General features: G+C 37.3%; 1 protein-coding gene across 1 annotated transcript in view; it reads left to right on the top strand.

Annotated features, from left to right (window-relative positions):
- LOC124802781 (Down syndrome cell adhesion molecule-like protein Dscam2) overlaps window positions 1–22,276 on the top strand; it is an 866,453-nt gene extending 844,177 nt beyond the window's left edge. The window contains exon 37 of the mRNA XM_047263777.1: window positions 19,932–22,276. Within this exon, the coding sequence (XP_047119733.1) occupies window positions 19,932–19,998 (67 nt within the window). The 3' untranslated portion in view covers window positions 19,999–22,276. The remainder of the gene's footprint in view (window positions 1–19,931) is intronic.
- The last annotated feature ends 581 nt before the right edge of the window (window positions 22,277–22,857 follow it).

Raw genomic sequence — 22,857 nt, 5'->3', positions numbered from 1 at the left:
TGTGCCAAATAACAGCACTGCCTATTTCTGTCCTGTCAACTCCCTACTACTACCAGTCACCCTTTGGGTCTTTGCTTCTCTGCGATGTGGGCCATCAGTATCCTCCTACAATTTTTCTTCACTTTTTTCTAGGATATGCACATTCAGGTTTCAAATACTTCCACAACTGTTGAAACTGTGAGTTTCCAGCTTTCTGTGTTGGTACTGTGAATGGCTGAAAGCAAGGAGAAACAACAGCCATTACATTTTCTGAGGACGTCCTGCTCTACCTTATGGCTTGATGATGACAACCTGTGGGATAAAATAGTGCAGAGGTAAAACAATCCCTCATCCAGCTGTCCATGTGGTAGCTACTGAAGGAGTTTTGCCATCAGAAAACCAAACTAGTTCTCTACGGGTCAGTGCATGAAATGTTACATCCCTTACTTGATTAGACAGAGGTTAGAGAAATTAAAAGGAGAAATGAATAGGTTGATAGAGTGGGTATTAGTGACGTATAGTTAAAAGAAGAACAGGGCTTCTGGTCAGGTGAGCACAGGATTATCCACACAAATAAAGTGGGGTAATTATAACAAGGAGTACAAAAATAGAAATATAGAGAAACTACTGTGAATAGCATAGTGAACATAGGTTACATTATGTTAGTACAGAGGTTGCTAATTTTAAAACGAAAAATATTTCCAGCAGCGGATGTGGACTCTGACTAAATTCATTTGATTGTGAACTGCAGATTAAAACTGAAGAAATTGCAGTATTATAGAAAATAAAGGAGATGAGATCTGCAGAAATTGAAAACCCAGAGGTTGTTGACTGTTTCAGAAGGAGCATCAGGACACAGTCGACTGAAACAGGGACAGGAATACAATTAAAGATGAATATGTGGCTTTGAAAGATGAAAAAGTGCAGGCAGAAAATTATCAGCTAAGCAAAAAGGCAAGCTGCTGTATAAAACTTTGGATAATGCTTGAGGTAAGAAATTTAATGAAAAGACAAAGTCTAAAAATGGAGCAAATGAAGCATGTAAAAGGAAATACACATGCCTAAAAAATGAGATTGACAGAAAGTGCAAAATGACTATTCGGGAATAGCTAGAGGACAAATGCAAGCCTATAGAAGCATGCTTAACTAAGGAATGAATAGATGCTGCCTATAGAAGAAATTTTTGGAGAAAGAGAAACACTTGAGAGAATATGAAGAGCTCAAATGGCAAGCCAGTAAAGAGGAGAAGACTAAAAGATGGTATGCACTGGCAACATGTTTGAAGACAACGTTATGTGTAAGGAAGAAGAAGTAGTTGACAATGAGATGGGAGATTTAATATTGTGAGAAAGATTAGACACACAGAAATAAAAACTTAGTGGTTTGCAGGTGCCACTGTAATTCTGACTTAGACAGAAAAGGGATTTGGAAGAATAGTTGAGTGAATGGATAGTTGGATAGTATCCTTAGAAGTAGTTGTAAGGTGGATATCAAGAAAAGTGAAACAATGGTAATGGAATATTGTGAAATGAAATGGGGTGATGGTGAGGGAATTAGGTTGAGTTTGATTATTTGGGCAGGAAAGTAAGTGATGATTATCAAAGTAGGGGGATATAAAATGCAGACTGGCAGCAGCAAGAAAATAATTTTTGTAAAGGAGAAATCTGATAACATTGGACATAAATTTGAAACTTAGGAAGTGTTTCCTGAGGAGGCATTTGTCTGCAGTGTAGCCTTGTATGGAAGTGAAACATGAATGATACGCAATTCAGACAAGCAGAGAGTAAAGGCTTTTGAGATGTGGTAGTACAGGTGATTGCTTGAGACTGTGTGTGTAGATCAGATAACTACTGAGGAAGTATTTTATTGAACAAGAAATAAAAGACATTTACATCACAAGTTGACTAAATGAAGGATTGGCTCATAGTACACATCCTCAGGCTTCAAGAAATCATCACTGTTTATAGAGGGAAGTGTGGGGAGGGAAGGCCACTGTGGAGAGCTGCATCAAACCAGTCTTCAGACTGAATAACACAATGTCACTAACACCAGCACCTACATAAGTACAGAGATTATCTATTCTGTTATTTGTTGACCCAGTCTCCTAAGTGGCCATTGATAGCAGATCCACTTATTGGGGGACACATTCTTGTCCTGTGCACATGAGCAGTGCTGCCGCTCCAATCATTGAGAGGTGACTTTTACACTTTCTGCTTCTATCATGAACAGGAACTCAGTGTTCCCTTACTTCCCCAGTCGTAAGTTCAGTGGGAAACTGCTAAAAAAAAAGGAGGGGCTTGAGGGGGCATATCAAATCTACATCTACATTGATACTCTGTAAACCACCATGAGGTGCATGACAGAGGATACATCCCATTGTACCTGTTATTAGGCTTTCTTCAGATTCAATTCATGTATGGAATGCAGGAAGATTATTGTTTGAATGCCTCTGTGTGTGCAATAATTATTCTAATGTTACCCTCACAATCTCTTATGAGTGCTATATAGGGGGTTGTAGTATATCCCTTGGGTAATCATTTAAAGCTGTTTCTTGAAACTTTGTTAATAGACTTTTTTGGGATAGTTTGTATCTGTCTCCAAGAGCCAGCCAGTACAGTTCCTTCAATATGTCTGTGCCACTCTCCCATGGATTAAACAAACATGTGACCATTCGTACAGCCCTTCTCTGCATACAGTCAATATCTGCTGTTAGTCCTATTTGTTATAGGTCCCTGCACTTGGGCGTTATTCTAAATCCAGTCGCACAAGTGGTTTGTAAGCAATCTCCTTTGTAGACTGATTGCACTTCCCCCCCTATTCTACCAATAAACCCAAGACTACCACCTGCATTACCCATGACTGAACCTATGTGATCATTCCATTTCATATCCTTACAAAGTGTTACACCCACGTATTTGTACGAGTTGGCCAATTCCATCAGTAACTCATTGATATTATAGTTATAGGATACTGCATTTTTTTCATTTTGTGAAGTGCAAAATTTTACATTTCTTAACATTTAGAGCAAGTTGCCAATCTCTGCATCATGTTGAAGTCTTATCAAGCTCTGACTGAGTATTTATACAACTTTTCTCAGATAGTTCTTCATTATACATAACTGCATCATTTGCAAAAAGCCTGATTTTACTATTAATGTTGTCTGCGAGATCATTAATATACAACATGAACAGCAAGGGTCCCAACACAGTTCCCTGCGGCACGCCCAAAGTTACTTCTACACCTGACGATGGCTCAGCATCTAAGATAACATGCTGTGTCTTCCCAACCAAAAATCTCTTGGTCCAGTCACAAATTTCACTTCATTCTTACTCTTGCCCTTACTCTCCTGGCCCCACAAATCGCAGTCAGTTTTTGGCCTCATCAAGTAGCCTCATCCACAGTATTCTGCCTTCGGCACCTTCTTTCCTTGCCCCCAGTACCTGGAGATCCTTGGCAACCTGCTCTCTCCATATCATATTTGGCCTGCATAGAGGTCATCGTCCTTCCAGTTTATTCTCTGAGACTACTCTCAGTAAAGACCCCTGCTCTCTTGTATAGCCATGGCCGACCCATCGTAGTCTTCTTGTCTCGGCTTCCGCAGCTACATCTGGTTCATTGTATAGCTCCCTGAGCTCCCTATTCTTCCTTCTTCTCCATTCTCCTCCCTCATAGATTTGTCCAAAAATCTTTCACGAGATATTTTCAAAAACTTTTAACTTTCTCTCTGTGTATTTATCTATTCTCCATATTTCTGCCCCATATAGCAATATTGGTCTGCTTATGGTTGTTTATATTGTTTCTTTGGTTCCTCTTGAAAATAATTTAGATGGCAGTAGAGTGAGTATGATGCTCTGGGTGCAGCTTTGGTTCTCACCTCTATATCTTGCTTCTCGTCGTTTTTGTTCTTTGCTACTGCCCACAGATATTTAAATTCATCTTCTTCTTCAAACATGTGGTTATTGATCTGCAGAGTTTCCCATCTTTTTGTTCTGTACTTTATTTCTACTCTCATGAATTTTGTTTTTTCATCATGTACTTCTAATCCAGCTTCCTTTGCTTTTTGAAAGTGATTTTTTGCCAGGATTTTAAGGTCATTTGGATTTTCAGCGATTAGTGCTGTGTCATCTGCAAAGGCTAGTACATTTATTTTTGTCTCTATTTTCATTCTCTCTTCTGTTTCATATGTTGCATCCAGTGCTTCCTGTATTACAATACTGAACAAGAGGGTTGAAAATCCATCTCTTTACCTGACTCCTGTTTTTATGTCAAATGCCTTGGAATGTTCTGCATCCATTTTCACTACCCCTTTTGAAACTTTCAGTGTCACTTTCAGAAGAGATATAATCTTCTTCAGTATTCCAGATCTCTGCATTTTCTCCCACAATTTATCTCTGGATATACTGTCATGTTGTTGTTGTGGTCTTCAGTCCAGAGACTGGTTTGATGCAGCTCTCCATGCTACTCTATCCTGTGCAAGCTTCTTCATTTGCCAGTACCTGCTGCAACCTACATCCTTCTGAATCTGCTTTGTGTATTCATCTCTTGGTCTCCCTCTACGATTTTTACCCTCCACGCTGCCCTCCAATACTAAATAGGTGATCCCTCGATGTCTCAGAACATGTCCTACCAACCGATCCCTTCTTCTAGTCAAGTTGTGCCACAAGCTCCTCTTCTCCCCAATTCTATTCAATACCTCCTCATTAGTTATGTGATCTACCCATCTACTCTTCAGCATTCTTCTGTAGCACCACATTTGGAAAGCTTCTATTCTCTTCTTGTCTAAACTACGTTTCACTTCCATACATGGCTACACTCCATACAAATACTTTCAGAAACGACTTCCTGACATTTAAATCTATACTCAATGTTAACAAATTTATCTTCTTCAGAAACGCTTTCCTTGCCATTGCCAGTCTACATTTTATATCCTCTCTACTTCGACCATCATCAGTTATTTTGCTCCCCATATAGCAAAACTCCTTTACTACTTTAAGTGTCTCATTTCCTATTCTAATTCTCTCAGCATCACCCGACTTAATTCGACTACATTCCATTGTCATCGTTTTGCTTTTGTTGATGTTCATCTTATATCCTCCTTTCAAGACACTGTCCATTCCGTTCAACTGCTCTTCCAAGGCCTTTGCTGTCTCTGACAGAATTACAATGTTATGGGCGAACCTCAAAGTTTTTATTTCTTCTCCATGGATTTTAATACCTACCCTGAACTTTTCTTTTGTTTTCTTTATTGCTTGCTCAATATACAGATTGAATAACATCAGGGATAGGCTACAACCCTGTCTCACTCCCTTCCCAACCACTGCTTCCCCTTCATGTCCCTCAACTCTTATAACTGCCATCTGGTTTCTGTACAAATTGTAAATAGCCTTTCGCTCCCTGTATTTTACCCCTGCCACCTTCAGAATTTGAAAGAGAGTATTCCATTCAACATTGTCAAAAGCTTTCTCTAAGTCTACAAATGCCAGAAATGTAGGTTTGCCTTTCCTTAATCTAGCTTCTAAGATAAGTCGTAGGGTCAGTATTGCCTCACGTGTTCCAACATTTCTGCAGAATCCAAATTGATCTTCGCCGAGGTCGGCTTCTACTAGTTTTTCCATTCGTTTGTAAAGAATTCGCATTAGTATTTTGCAGCCGTGACTTATTAAACTGATAGCTCGGTAATTTTCACATCTGTCAACACCAGCTTTCTTTGGGATTGGAATTATTATATTCTTCTCAATGTCTGAGGGTATTTCACCTGTCTCGTACATCTTGCTCATCAGATGGTAGAGTTTTCTCAGGACTGGCTCTCCCAAGGTTGTCAGTAGTTCTAATGGAATGTTGTCTACTCCCGGGGCCTTGTTTTGATTAGGTCTTTCAGTGCTCTGTCAAACTCTTCACGCAGTATCGTACCTCCCATTTCATCTTCATCTACATCCTCTTCCATTTCCATAATATTGTCCGCAAGTACATCGCCCTTGTATAGACCCTCTATATACTCCTTCCACCTTTCTGCTTTCCCTTCTTTGCTTAGAACTGGGTTTCCATCAAAGCTCTTGATATTCATGCAAGTGGTTCTCCTTTCTCCAAAGGTCTCTTTAATTTTCCTGTAGGCAGTATCTATCTTACCCTTAGTGAGATAAGCCTCTACATCCTTACATTTGTCCTCTAGCCACCCGTGCTTAGCCATTTTGCACTGCCTGTCGATATCATTTTTAAGACGTTTGTATTCCTTTTTACCTGCTACATTTACTGCATTTTTATATTTTCTCCTTTCATCAATTAAATTCAATATTTCTTCTGTTACCCAAGGATTTCTACTAGCCCTCGTCTTTTTACCTATTTGATCCTCTGCTGCCTTCACTGTTTCATCCCTCAAAGCTACCCATTCTTCTTCTACTGTGTTTCTTTCCCCTATTCCTGTCAATTGTTCCCTTATGCTCTCCCTGAAACTCTGTACAACCTCTAGTTCTTTCAGTTTATACAGGTCCCATCTCCTTAAATTCCCACATTTTTGCAGTTTCTTCTGTTTTAATCTACAGTTCATAACCAATAGGGTTGTGGTCAGAGTCCACATCTGCCCCTGGAAATGTCTTACAATTTAAAACGTGGTTCCAAAATCTCTGTCTTAGCATTATATTATCTGCCTGATACCTTTTAGTATCTCCGAGGTTCTTCCATGTATACAACCTTCTTTCATGATTCTTAAACCAAGTGTTAGCTATGATTAAGTTATGCTCTGTGCAAAATTCTACCAGGTGGCTTCCTCTTTCATTTCTTAGCCCCAATCCATATTCATCTACTATGAATCCTTCTCTCCCTTTTCCTACTCTTGAATTCCAGTTACCCATGACTATTAAATTTTCGTCTCCCTTCACTATCTGAATTATTTCTTTTATCTCATCATACATTTCATCAATATCTTCGTCATCTGCAGAGCTAGTTGACATATGAACTTGTACTACTGCAGTAGGTGTGGGCTTCGTGTCTATCTTGGCCACAATAATGCGTTTACTAAGCTGTTTGTAGTAGCTTACCCGTACTCCTATTTTTTTATTCATTATTAAACCTACTCCTGCGTTACTCCTATTTGATTTTGTATTTATAACCCTGTATTCACCTGACCAAAAGTCTTGTTCCTCCTGCCACCAAACTTCACTAATTACCACTATATCTAACTTTAACTTATCCATTTCCCTTTTTAAATTTTCTAACTTACCTGCCCAATTAAGGGATCTGACATTCCACACTCTGATCCGTAGAATGCCAGTTTTCTTTCTCCTGATAACTCTTGAGTAGTCCCCGCCCGGAGATCCGAATGGGGGACTATTTTACCTCCAGAATATTTTGCCCAAGAGGATGCCATCATCATTTAATCATACAGTAAAGCTGCATGCCCTCGTGGAAAAATTACGGCTGTAGTTTCCCCTTGCTTTCAGCCATTCGCAGTACCAGAACAGCAAGGCCATTTTGGTTAGTGTTACAAGGCCAGATCAGTCAATCATCCAGACTGTTGCCCCTGCAATTACTGAAAAGGCTGCTGCCCCTCTTCAGGAACCACACGTTTGTCTAGCCTCTCAACAGATACCCCTCCGTTGTGATTGCACCTACGGTATGGCTGTCTGTATCGTTGAGGCATGCGAGCCTACCCACCAACGGCAAGGTTCATGGACCTGTCATAGTTTTCTTAAAACCAACAAATAGTTCTCTCATTGTTTTGTTATACTCCAAATATTTGAATGTGGCTTCTTTCAGTATGAATATCTGGTCAGTATTTGAATGAGTCTTTATAAATCCCACTTGCTCTCTCATTTATTGTCCCTTTTAAACATGGTTCCAATTTTTTCTGGAGGATCTCGAAGAACACTTATAGGTGGTTCCAATTAATGGGCTGTCTCTGTAGTTCCTGCATTGTTGTTTGTCAGCCTTTTCATGAATTAGTGTTATTATCACTTCTGGCCGCTCCTCTGGTATTCTTTCTTCATTCCAGATGTTCATAACAAGTTTGTGTATTTGTTTTTATTCCTCCCTTCTTAAACAATTCAGCTGTTATGCCATTTTTCCCTGGAGCTTTGTTGTTTTTTAGTATTTTGATTGACTCTGTTGTCTCTTTCATTGTTGGCAGTTCCATGAATGGATATGTGCTCTGATAATCATATTGTTGCTCCATTTCTCATTACTTTCAACATGTAGGCTTTCAGTCCAGCTATTCCTTTCCAGATGATTTCCCTTCCAACTTTAGCATTGGCATCTCCCACAATGAGCTTCATATCATATCCTGGTGTCTTACTAATTACCTCTTTGAGAATTTCATAAAATCTACCTTTCTTTTCATCCTCCTCTTCCTCATCCGGAGCATATAGTGTAACTATTGTTATATTTGTGAATCTACCTTTTAGTCTCAAGACGGCTATTCTATCACCAGGTGGTTGGAAATAAATTACTGCCACTGCTAAACGTTTGCTGACCATAAAACATACTCCCTTCTGGAACTTTCCATCTTTTGATCCACTGTAGTATAGAATGTGTCTGTCTGTTTTCAGTTTTCCTGTTTCTGGATATCTAATTTCCTTCTGTGCTACAAGACTCATTTCCTATCTGTCGAGTTTTTGTGACAGAATATTGAGAGCTGGCGTTGCCAAAGTCCTAATGTTGCACATTCCAAATCGTAAGCCCTTGTTCATAAGCCATTTTCTATATCCCTTGTTTCTATTTTACTCTGAGGCATTTTCTTGATGTTTTGTGAAAAGTTCTTTTTTTAAGGGACAGGTGCCCAAGCCCCCATCTGGTGCCTTGATCCAAAGCTTTCAGTATGTCACGTGAGAAAAGCATGAGTTGAGTTTCACACGATCAATGTTTTCGAAATCCGTGTTGGTTGGCACTGAGGAGATCATTCTGTTCGAGATGCCTTGTTACATTTGAGCTCAGAATATGTTCTAAGGTTCTACAACAAATCGATGTCAAGGATATTGGGCAATAGTTTTGTCGATCACTTTTACTACTTTTCTTGTAGACAGGTGTGATCTGTGGATTTTTCCAAGAACTGGGCACAGTTTTTGTTCAGGGTATCTACAATAGATTATAGTTAGAAGAGGGGCTAACTCAGCTGCAAATTCAGCAGAGAATCTGACAGGGATTCCATCAGGGCCAGGAGCTTTGCTCAATTTTAACAATTTCAGCTGTTTCTCAACAACACTGACACTAATACTTATTTCATTCATCTTTTCAGTGATACAGGGATTAAAATGCAGCATTTACTGGGTTTTCCTTGGTGAAGCAACATTTGAAAAAGGGAGTTAAGCATTTCAGCTTTTGGTTTACTACCCTCAATTTAAGTTCCTGTCCCATTCACTAAGGGATGGACACTAACTTTGGTGCTACTAACAGCCTTTAAATACAACCATCATTTCTTTTGGTTATGCGAAAAATCACTTGCCAGTATTCTGCTACGGTAGTCACTCAAGTCTTCTCTTGACAGCCAAACACTTTTCATTCAGCATTTCTCTATCTATAAACCTACACTTTTGAGCACCCATTATGCAGTAATCTCTGTTTCTCTAGAAGTTTCTTTACAGTGGCTGTATACCATGGAGGCTGCCTCCCACCATGAACTATTGTATTGGGTACATATCTACCCCATGTGTGGTCAACTATTGTTTTAAACTTGAGGCAGTGTTCCTCTATATGCTCCTGACCTGTGCTGAAAGTTTCAAGTTCCTTATTGAGATATGACATTACTGATTTTTATCTAGCTTATTGAAAATATATAGCTTTCTGCATGTTTTAGTTGTCCTTTGTCCTTTGTACTTTGGTAATCATTGTTGCCACTAACATGTCATGGTCGCTCATACCAGTTTCAGTGTGGACATCCTCAAGAACATCAAGTCTGTTCAGGTCCATTTGCTGACATTAGACCCAATATATTTCCATCATGAGTGAGGTTCCTAATAATCTCTTCTAGATAGGTTTCAAAAAAGGCAGTTAGTGAAGTTTCACGGGATAAAGACATCCCCACACCCACCGCTAATAATAATGTAATTTTCCCAATTAATTGTCAGATGATTAAAGTCTCCACCATTGGCTACAGTATCACTAGGTACATTACGTACAAGTGAACTGAGGTTCTCTCTAAAGTTCTCAATTACATGAAGACGTGAGTCAGGTGGGCAATAAAATGATCCAATTATCATTTTATGCCCACCCCTGACACTGAGCTTTTTTCTGTCGTGGTGGATTTGAGTTTCTTGTCTACTGCAATGAATACACCACCTCTGTTTACCATTTGCCTATCCTTTCGATTTACACTTAAAAATTTCCCCAAAAATCTCACTGCTATCAATTTCAGGTTTCAGCCAGGTTTCTGTAGCTAGTATTATGTGAGCTTCACTGCTTTTGTGCTTTGGCAGTTTACCATTGGCCTTTAAATACTCTCACCTGTGGGCGGCATTTCTTTTGATCTTACACTGATACTTCGGGATTTCCTGCAGCTGTCATTATATGGGTTGGACGGAGAGTCACATAATCTAAAAAGCCCTTGTGTGCACCCCACACACACAGTCAGAGTCTCTAATATGTAGTGCATACCAGATCTATTTAGGGAGACCCTACAGTTCTCAACCCTATGGCACAAGTCTGGAAGTCACAGCCTAGCTTGTCACAGTTCAGTCCTTCCACTCAACTCAAAATCATAGGGCAAAAATCAGCTTTGGGGACAACTCTGCAAATCGTGAGCTTCTTTGAAACTCTTACGCACGATGCTGGTCTTCTCAACCTTCTTTACCAGTTGCTGGAATGACCCGAGAATCACTTCGGAGCCCAGATGACAGGCATCATTTGTTCCAACGTGCGCCGGAATCTGCAGTTGGTTGCACCCTGTTCCCTCAGTGGCTGCTGGAATAGCCTTTTTGACTTGTTGAGTGAGGCCACCAGACAGAAACAACTGAGTGCACCTGGTGTCGTCTCCCATCCCTTTCTGCCATATCTCTAAGGAGTACTATCATTCACCATATGTTTCAACTTCTGATGATTAATGGACTCCTACTATTTCACGTTTGCCTCCCCCTAACACCAGACAAAACAGAATTCCTCAAAACAGGTGAAGTGAGTTCTATTGGGTCGGTTTCAGTGAAAGACAGCACCTCACACTTGTCGGTCAGGGGGATCGGTACAACCCACGAGTCCTCCGTGGCCTGCATCCACCCTATACGGGACACCTAGACCTACCATTGACACACCACTCACAGTCAAGTGGGTGGGTAGTGACAGATCCTGTTCTTTCTGCAGAGGAGACAGCATCCACTGGAATGGATAGTACTTGAGGTACCTCTGGTACAGGTATCACAAATACACAACTCTCGGGAGCTCCTCCAACACACCGATTCTCAGCAGCTGTCAGTTGTTGGACAGTAGGCAGGGCAATTTCCAGCTGCTTACGAACATCAACCAACTGAGAACAGCGTTCACAGTGGGGCTGCATTTTGGCTGGTGCAGTGTATTACAAGGCAATGAACAAATAACTTTAAATTTAACCTGCTGATTATCTTTTAAGCTGTTGAGCTAAAAAGTTGCTACCGTATTTACTCGAATCCAAAAAACCGCCTGCGGCTTAGAATCGAGTAAAAAGCAAGCGGAAGTTCTAAAAAATGTTGGTAGGTGCCGCCGCAACTAACTTCTGCCGTCGAATATATATAGCGCTACACAGGCATGCTTTGTAGGCACAAAGATAAATACTGGCGCCAAAACCTCTGCGTCAGTAAATAAATTTTAAAAAAAGGTGGAAGACGAGCTTTTTTTTCTCCACCCTGAGTTTCGACCACTGCATTTTCATACATTATCCAATGAAGTAAATACAAATTCCGTATTGTTCATCTTCAAATGTAGCAGAATTTTAATGTACTACGAAAATCCGGCAGGCAAGACTGTTTGGGGGTGTTTGTCAATATGGCCAACTCTACGTTCTGAATTTTTTCCTAGCGGTGAGAAGAGATGGTTGCTAATAGGAACCTGACGAAACGTGAATCACTTGCAGTATTCTTTTCACCATAAGAAAGAATACGGATATGAACATTTTGCTATGTATTCTTTCGTGTTTGCTGCTATCTCATTTAAATCCTGTCAGTCAGAAATGAAGCACGGCAACTGACTAGATTTTTAAATCTAAGATGACTCTAATTTCTGTGCAGAATTTGATGTACTAAAGAAGCGGCTGCAAAGATTTTCAAAAGGAGAATAATTTTTGCCTAACTCTCGTTCAGAACATGTTCTATCATACGCAGTTTATTATTTGGTTCTTGTTAATCATTATCAAAGAAAGCAGCAGTGTAAGTAACAACAAATAGCAGTCTCTTGCCATTGTTTTGCTAATGAGACAGGCCGTAAACACGCACTATCAAAATGCGACAAACAATGCATGACACAGTACAGTAATGTATTTTCAGCTTAGAGTGACGTAAACACCTATAACAAAGAAAACGTCACTTATCAGTTGAAAGCAAAATAAGCAATTGATTCAAACCAGACGAAGCACGTGAGAAAGGAAGGGTACCCGTATAAATACGGATGGAGCACCTGACGCATAGCAATGGCTACCTGGTAAAGCTTAACTGCTAAGCTTACGACTCAAACCAAACTACTGTAGCTGCATCGTCATTCATTCGACCTAAATTGTGTCTTGTATTACAATGGACCAACTTTGTTTGGATTTGGAGGTGGGGCCTAAAACTTTTCTCCCCCCCTTGAATTTCGAGTCTCAAATTTCACATGCGGCTTAGATTCGGGAATTTTTTTTTTTTTTTTTCCTTTATTTCGAGTCTCATTTTTCAGGTGCGGCTTAGATTCGAGTAAATACGGTAATTCCCTGTAAGAATTGAAGCAAATACACAAAACAAGTGTTCTGTTAAGGCAACACAAAAACACGTGGTAAAAATTACTACTTTCTTTAATCATTTTGATGTTAATTATAGTTGTTATAAAACTCAAAAACAGAGTTAATTTATGATAAATGCAGATAATGCTTAGGGCTACTCCTTTTTATCAATGCATTCTTACACCTTTGAGTACTGTACATATTCCCTATTCCTTGTCTCTTTCTGAGTCCTTCATTTTGTTGTATTATAATCAGCCAATGACAGAAAAGTGCAGTCTCAGTAGCATTGTGTCATCTCAGTATGAAACAAATTTTGAGAAACATGAAAAGAAAAATGCTTCTGCTAGATTAACATCTGGTTTCAGATATCTAGGACGTACTGTAACATGACCGTGGTGAATCGATTAAAATAAGTAAAATTGCTGAGTGTAGTGTTAGCTCTCTAAATTTCTTCATTAATATGAAATTTGTACAGTTCTTAATATTCTTAATATAAATCTTGAAAGACGCTAACTGTAATACCACACACAGTATAATTAAGATTTGTATGAAATGTAGGTGAAGGCAGATAATATATTGTGGCCCGAACTTGCATTTTTGTAAATGGTTGGTCAACAATAATGGTGGACTCCCACTCTTCCTTTTATTTTTGCAGTTTATCATACACCGTTTACTTAATATTATGCGTGCTTCATTGCATCACTGAAACAAAAAGAACTGAACTAATGCAACAGAATATTTTTGTATGAATACTTATTACTTCCAAATTTGGGCATAGCTTATGGTATCTTCTGAGCAGTTTTAGAATGGGCTATACAAAATTGTTGGGAATCATACATTTTTAAAAAGTAAATTTATTACTTTTTTCCTTTGTCGTTCAGCAAAGTCTGGCTGAATGGTAATATAACCACCATTTGCCAATCTTGTTGAGAAAGGGAGGAAGCATGAAAAAAATCATGTTCACTTTTAAAGCTCTTAAACAGATTTTACAGGGTGATTCTCCTCGAACACATAGTCTTGCAGTTTGCACTAGTTAATGTATTTAATAAGAATCAGTACCGCATGTCCCCTTGGTCACTTGATACAAACACTTAAGTTTGGATGACTGTCTTTCCTGCATTCTTTATAGCTGTTATATTTTGTTTTTGCCTACTTTAGTAAGTTTAAGGCCATTTCTGAGTACTTTTTGATTGTCAGTACTGATCCACTGCAGTTTTTGTCAAGCATTTGACTACATAGATTAGTACCTTTTGTTCTAAATAGTTCATTTTTAAATTTAAAAAAATTATTTTGATCTAAATTGTGCACTTAATAAATCTAAATCAATTCATTGTATTTGTGTTTAGATATTTAGTTACCCTTAGGTAGTAAAATCTTAGTATTTAGAATAAGACTGAAGGTGTTTTACGACACTTTGAAATTTTGATTTTATTGCAGTTTCCTAGTTCTAACATGCCATAAAAGTGTTATGTATATGAAATTGTCAGATCAAATGTAGGAGTGGCATTAATTTTAGAATTCTGTTGCATTTCCTGTTTGTTAATTGTTTCTCACTCTTTATGTAGTTATATTCACTGCAGTTCTTCAATTTAATTTATCATACTGCTAAGGAATGGTTTAAAGTACGTTTCAACCTCAAAATTCCATTTTTGAATTAGTAGTAGCATCACTGTTCTGATGTCAGAATAAAAGTGAATATTGTTTTAGGCTTTTGTAATGACTTTTTTGTGGAGGAAATTGATTCACAGCTGTGCATGATTAAAGAAATACACAAATCACAATTATTGCCACAATTTCATGAAATAAGTAATCCATTCCAGTTACTTAAAATTTCACAATACTTTTTCAAATATGAAAAGACTGTTTGAGATCACTAATTATCATTATTTACAAATTCTCATGTGCTGGATAAACCTGAGCAATACTTAGCATACAGTTCTTTCACAGATTTTTTTGCTTGCTGGTATTAATATCTTACGTGAAATAAGGGAAAGACAGCCACTTCCATGTAGACAACTGGTTCATGGTACACAGAAACACGTAATACAAAACAATTAACATCAGGTTTTAAAACTGTGTGTCTATAAGAAAACGTAAATTCAAAACAATAATGGAAACTCCAGGATGGAAAAATATGTATGATAAAGGAAAAGCAAAATTTTTACTTGTTAAGGACTAGTGTGTTGCACAAATGGCTCGCTGCCACTGCAGGTGTGTGCATTTGGCTGTCAGTGTTGTTGTCAGTGTGAATGTGTGTACTCTTACTATAAAAGAACAAGAGCTCAACTGCTGGTGTTTACTGTTTTCTGTTATGTGGCTGTGTGCTATGCACCAGTCCTCTATACATAAGAGATTGCTTTTCCCTTATTTTACATATTCTTCCATCCAAAATTTCCATCATGGTTATCTATCATGGTTATTAATTTACTTTTTCTTATACATAAACATCGGTAATATTTCACAGCATATAATCTCCATGGCTAAAATAAACAGACTGGCATTATTGATTCAAAATATTGTCAGATAAGTACTATATAATTTCCCCAAGAAAATATAGTATATGCCCAAAAGTCACCAACTACCCAAGATGTCTGGCTATGCATCTGCGGATATATAAGTTAATACACAATACTTCTCAGTTCAACAGGACACACACAGATACACTGTTTATGAAAGAGTAACATCAGACATCGTGGTAGCATTGAGCCAAATCGTTATTCTGGTAGACCTGAAAAAGTAACTAATGGGGACTGCTCATGTTCTAAAGCATAGTGCCAGCACTAGTTGTCAGGTGTCTTTATAAGCAGTTGCAAAAGTCTCTTTGTAGACCAGCATATAGAAATCAGCAATAGAATCATCTGGCAGGAGGTGATAGGACTTGTTTTTGTGATCAACCTCCTGAGCCATACCTTCAGCTCAGTTTGACAGCTTTGCTATAAATTACATTTGCCCCAGAAACCTGTTAAAATTGCACCCAATCAAGAATAAAAATAGTTACTGCCTAGTGATAGGGCGTAGCTCCAAAACAACACCTGATAGAAGGAGGGAGCTCACTATTCAAACTGCAAACCGAATCAGATCCAAAGTCACAAATCAAAGTTCCTGGGAATAAGTAACCCAATACATAACCAAAGCGAATCAAAAGAATACAGCCGTAAACCTTTCACGAAGACTGTGTGTTGCCACATTACTGAAAGCGTGGCCTACATGCTCACAGCTATGTGGCCATTGTCTTGGAACAAATGGAAATAGGTGACGAGGTACTTTTGGCCATAGAATATGTTACAGAAAACAAAGATTTGTTGCAGTCACAAAAAAGGAAATCTTTTTTAACAGTTCAGGTAATGTGTGAAAAATATTAATTTTATAGAAAAAGTAATTAGAAGTATGCATAATGTAAAAAATTGACACATGTCCTACTGTATCTACCTACACTTCATTCCTTGAGTCATTTTCCTAATTAAACCACTATTTTTCATCATTTATAGGCACATAAACAAGACTGAGAAATCCGGACAAATCCACTTCAGATGGAGCAGTCATGCACACTCACATACATAAATACACAGACACAGACGTGTGTGTGTGTGTGTGTGTGTGTGTGTGTGTGTGTGTGTGCATCACAGGGTACCCTTGCTCAAAAGAGAATTCCTTCAAATGCTAGTGAACTTCTCTGTCTTGTTTATGTGTCTTTTGTTGACTCAAACCTTCTACTGTTTGGTGAGCTGTTGACTTTATTCCTTGAGTTGCTTATATAAATAATAATCGCTTTGAGTCCCTGGGCCTTCAGTCCCCTGTATTTTGATGTTACATAATGACAACCACTTTCATGTCAATAACACTGCTAACTTTCCAAGGAACTTCATTTGATCTCATGTTACTGAGGCAGTGCACGGCAGAGTTTGACTTAGAACCAGAGGTTTTATTGTCAGGCAAACAAGAGGCAAATGATACTAGTAACGGATTATATAGAAAAGAGAAAACAATTTGTAGAGAGGTACACTAGGACAAGACAAGATATAAAATAACAGTGAAGTTTTGTAAACAGGTGAGATTTGAGTGCCCAGTGGATGAGAAGCTAGTGAGAGAGTACTTGATCAGACAGATCTTGCAGAAAAACAGACTGAAATTAGAATCCAAATCATTTGGGAGTAAAGGAGTCCACTCAACAAATAGCAGAAGTGCCGAGCCATTGAAAGTCACAAAAAAGGGAGAGGAAACTTGCTAGCTTTCGGACTGAATCCTGTGTCAAGCTAAAGAACAAATGCAAGTAAAAACATAAAATTACACACACAATGTGTGTTTGTACCCAAGCTCAACAAATTTCTAAAGTTAACAAGTTTCCTTTCCCTTTTATGTGTGCTATTCTGTGAATAATCTTCTTTACCCCTAAGTTATTAACATTCTACAAGAACAGTCCTGCTATATTTAGACTGAAAATAATAGAAACATAGATGAGATAGTAATGGGCAGCAACTGAAAAGGAGCAAAGAATAGGCACAAAAAGCTGCTGAATATAAAAGAGAAATAAAAATAAAGAAAAATAAGTACTGTGAAACAGTGACAGTGGTGAGTGGACCATGATGGAGAAAAATGCACTATAAATAAATTGATTCAGTGTGAGTTGCAGGAACAATCCACACATTGAAGGATTAATCCAATCTATGAAATTAGTCCCGACACAAAAAATCCAAATTGGTCTTAAGGTGAAATCATGCAACATGGGTTGTGTAGTAGACTGAGCTGTGTAACATGGTATTACATGCCACCAGTACGATTCATCCAAACAGAAAACTCAGTGGAAACAGAGGATATTATAAATTTTTACCATTGACAAATTTAGAGCATGTGGTGACAGGAGGATGCATAGCATTTCATATGGGAATGAAGTGACAAAAGGCTTGAGGGTGAGGTGGTATGAACATGTACCCATGGTGATGTGGAAAGAATAATGGACAGTACTGAAAACATTTTTGGGGATGACTTCAGAAAGTCATAGCCCTAGTGGAGCAGTTGGGTTGATTCATCCCAAACCAGAGTAGTATTGTGAAACAAGAGGTACGCTTCTACCTGTATGTTGTTTTTCAGAAGAATCTGGAGTTGTGAGTCTGAGAAATCAGCCTGTGAACCCCACAGGTGGGACAGTTTTGAAAATTGAACCTGGTCATACCTTTATGTCACAGATTGCCAATCAATCAAATATGTTTACCACGAATTCCAAGGCTGGAAAAGGCACCAGAGTCAATGATACTACATGGAATAGAAATTGCAAAAGGAGCTAAACTAGATCACTAAATTCCAGGAAAAGCACTACATTAATACAAAAGGACAAGCTGGCCCTGTAACCAAGAAAGTGTTTATTATGACGTATTTGTGCTGGAGAAGCTTATTACAGACAGTTTGCACTTTGCTGGAATGTATGTGTAAGATTTAACAGAAAAGAAATGTAACTGCTACTTAAAGAATGGAAAGGATGATAGACAGCACCGAATGTTCTCTTTGTGTTGTTTGCCTTGGAGGAAAAATCTGTTTGCGCCTTTGTGTGTTATGCCCCACCGTACAAAACATTTTTTCGTGTTGTTATTTATGAGGCTGTCCAGAAATACATGTATAGTAAGCTGCCACAGAGTTGATCAGTTTTGTGTCATGGTGTAACGGTATATTTCAAAGTTGAAGGCTGATCATATGCTAATATGCTATGAAAAATAAACCCTTGGTAATGTGAGCATTCTCATTTATCATAGTGTTAATGTACATTTACCAAAAAGAAGAAGAAATTAGAGAAAACTGGGTCTGCAGCCTAATTTGAAGGTGCTGTAAGGAGAAAACAATAAGTGGACATTTCAAGTAAAGGAATCATCTTTAATGACAGAGACTATAAAGGAAAGTAAGTTATGTGTTGGAAATACAAGGGGGAGGGGGGCTGGGTTTACAGTAACAAGCTTTCCAGATGGTATGCTGTTTGGAATGTATTCAAGTCCTCAACTCTTATAATATGGCCACCGGGGTCAGAAAAAACAATGCCAATTATTCCTTCAGCTTCTCATAAGTCTTTGTAATGCAAATCTTACCGTATACTCATTGATCATCATTCAAAAAACACTTCCTTGCTTATTGTGGCTTGTAGATCAGTTACATCACAGAGTTGTGAAATGGAGCCTCACTAAAAATATCTATATGTGGGTTACAGCTTTGCTGCTTTTACAGTGATGTATTTATGGCAAGAAGTCTCCTTTTTGTCGCCCCTATTAGAAGAGAGGAATGGTGGCTCTTTTTCTGCAATGATATGATAAAGTTATGTCACAAATAAGAGAGGAAAGCACCAGCCCAGAAGCCCTGCTCAACTTATTTCTATAACTGGTTATGGATTCAAATCCCCATCCAACCAGCTAAGAACATGGTTTTCACAGTGTTAGTTGGTAATAGCTTGTAAATAATGAATTATATTAAACATTTTAATGAGTACCTGCTACAACTATTTCAGATCTCCACATTGCTTGTTTTGGAATCCTGGATCTGTGCTATATCAGTGTGTCATCTGTTCGCCTATTTTAGAACCATTCCACTGGTCCACAAATAGGCTTATTCCCTCTTGCATCATAAAGGCAATAATTACAAAATACTTTCACAAGTATATGCCAGAATTTTACCGTATCCTGTATATGGTAGAGTATCATCCTATACATAATTGAAAGAGAATTAAATTTCTTGATACAGTGTGTTACGTCAGACCGACTCCCAAATAGTATGGCCTAATGAAGATGATGATCCAGCACTGCAGTGTAAAATTTGATTCACTCATTCTAAGATATGTTTTTTGTGATTATATGTATGTTTAAAAACAGAGTGCAGTAGCCTCTTGGACAGATTGCCACATATACATATAATTACAATACTAACACTCAACTACATTCATAACAGCAGAAATTATCATAGTGTACATACACGTAACATTTAGCTATCTCTCTCATACTTTTATGACAACATGAAAACTGTTTCAGGTAATTTCACAACTATATACTGTTTTATCTGTGTAATGTATTAATAGTTTTTTCTGGTGCAGATTCTAAATTAACTATAATTTCTACAGAAATGAAGCAGGGCATCACCAACAAAACGGATTCGCAGTCACACCCTACGATACTGTGGCAGTGTAACCTGTAGTTGCAAAGAAGTGCATCTAGAAAGACATCGGCAAGACCTGTGCCATAAAAAACATTATACCCTGCTGTGTGAAGAAGCTTTGAATGGAAATATTTAATAAGCATCAATTGTGTGTGAACGTTATTCAGTGTTTTCATGTTCTTTCTTTTATCTTTATTCACATTAGAAATTAAAGTATTTATAAAATATTCATTGTAATGCATTGATAGAAAATATATCCATTCTCAGCTGTGAATGGTAAGCTCTTGGATATTAACAGTTTTAGGATAATGTACAGCAGGGCTATAATTTTAATTGGCAGTAGTGCAAGACGGCTCATCCAAAGGTTGCAACCAAACAGACTTTCTCATATACAGAAGTCTTTGTTTTAGGAAGACCAAAATACAATATATGTATTGTAATAACTTCTTTCCACCCATGTTCTATGATATATGTGCATTTTCAGCCTTTGTTACACTGTGTTTTCTTTAAAACATTAAAGATGACAATGTTGATAAAGAGAATGGCTCAACTTTGTGGCATGTGATATTTTGTCATAATGGTACTATTATGTATGTTTTTACATGTTTTTGAAATGGGAATGAAATGAGAGTGAAAGAATCTTAATAAATGCTGTGTGGTGTGTATCATAACCTACTTTATCAGAAAGGGCAAACACTTAGCTTTCCTTGTTGCAAAACGAATTAGTGGAAACAATTAGGACACATACTGTATATCATTAAATTATTTTCGTAATCATATACATATATAAATACAAATATATATACATAAATCTTATTGCCATTACTGTTTCTGTATATTGCTAAGCTCCTCTTTAAATGTTTGTGATGAACTGCTAATTTCAAATTCTAAGACTTTCTTTTGTCGAGTTCACAGAATTTCAGTTCTAAAACATTTATGTGAGATGTGTAAACAGTGTGTGTTCTGCTCTTGTTCTGCAAATACTGTACAATGTTTATAATAATAAATGCCACAGCTTGTATTCTTATATGTTGAACAGTCTTCACTGTAATCGTATGTCTGTCAGTGCTAGTGTTTTGAATGTTTTTACATATTTTGTCATAAGTGATAAAGACTCCAATGATGTATGCTGCTGCACAAGAAGCAGAGACACCTGTGTAGACAACAGGCAGAGACTAAGCCATTTGTGTACCAGATTTCACTTTTTATAGCTTCATAATTGCTGACATCAACACTTTAAATGTAATAGTGATGCAAAACTGAAATTCAGATACTTAATTTATAGCAGTATTTGTATCTTCTGTAAGTGTTTAATTCAGTTCCTTTAAAATTCAAAATTTATATTCATCAAGCTTGTTCTTATACATATAGGGAACAAAATCATACAGGATTCTTTCTTTTGTTTCTAGCTTGAGAAGATAAGCAAAATTCTTAACTTTCTTCAAAAATTGTATACAGTTTAATAAACAGAAAAATTAATAGGTTAATTTACCTATGTAATATATCTAGGCTCATAAAAGTAACTATTATATTCTTACAATAGCCAAATCATTAGCAGATAACTGATAAGAAAAAGTGAAATACTATCAGTCTGCTTATAACAGACCTTAAGGTACATTTCCAAAAATCAAGATAAAATTGTCTTATGGCTATATTACTGCTACTCATAAATTTATAAATAAATGTAATGATGGTGTATAAGCGCTTATAAAACTGCATTTACAATTTAGGTAAAGTTTTCAGTAATTTCTCTCAATGAATGTGATAACTCACATTACTTGAATTTCAGTTTTCTTGAGTGTTATTTTCATTTTGGTCAGCCCCAACATTTCAATGACATTTGTGTGACTTACGTGATAATATCAATGACTGAAACTAATTTAGTTGGTATAAGCAAGTGCCTTGCATTACATTTGTAACATTAAAGATTTATAATCTCCATTTTCGTAATTATTGTTGATGATGTAATATCTGTTTTTACATTTGTTAAGTACGTTAAGACATCGTAGCAGAAAATGTAATGCAGGGCATTTTTAAAATTTTATAATAAAATTTGTAAAAAAAGGAAGCAGATTTGAAGTCAGTCTAATTTGTTAGGTTAGTGGAAATTATCTTTATAAATCCACTTGCTTTGTTCTTGTGTAAATATGCGTAATTCTTGTTTTTATGCATCTGCTTATTCAGGTATCAATATTGAAAAACTGTTTCTCTGCTCCCCTGTTTTTTGAGGGATTGTAGTGTGAAACAAGTTATTTGTACCAAAGTTGTAGAATTAATGAACTTTTGTGTTATTAAAGGTTTTACACACAACTATTTGTTGCTACTTTCTTAATTATAATACACGTTTATTTCCATTCATAGTCTGTTTCAGGAGAGAGAACTCCTCTTCCACTTGGGCTATGCTTCGGTCACAAAAGTAAAAATGAAAACAATAAGCATTCATAGTGTCTCATCTGCTTTGTTATAAGTGCATTATTCAAAAGAAAGTATCTTTTCTGTGGAACCAAAGAATCAGGTAATCCTAGCTTAAGTTGTGAGTTGTCCTACACATTTTCATACTTTATTTTTCATGCATGTTTCTCCTTCACAACTGATTCATCTACTTGTAGAGATTACAAAGCTACGTAACAAGCATGCTTTGGTATTTTGCCATTATCAAGCATACACCTTAGCTGGCATGATGTCTGTATTGCATCTTGGAACATATGTTTCTGTAATCTTTCTTTTCTGTTATGATCACATTATTTCTAAACACTTTTACATGCACGATCTTGGTAAAATTATTTGTGACATCTATCAAAAATATATAGAAATGACATGATCATAACATAAAAGAAAGACAACTGATACTTACACTCCAAGATGAAATATGGATCACATCATACCAGCTA

Source organism: Schistocerca piceifrons, chromosome 6 (assembly GCF_021461385.2).
Source record: "Schistocerca piceifrons isolate TAMUIC-IGC-003096 chromosome 6, iqSchPice1.1, whole genome shotgun sequence".
NCBI lineage: Eukaryota > Metazoa > Arthropoda > Insecta > Orthoptera > Acrididae > Schistocerca > Schistocerca piceifrons.
The sequence above is the reverse complement of the archived record's forward strand: the minus strand, read 5'-3'. Positions and strand labels throughout refer to the sequence as shown.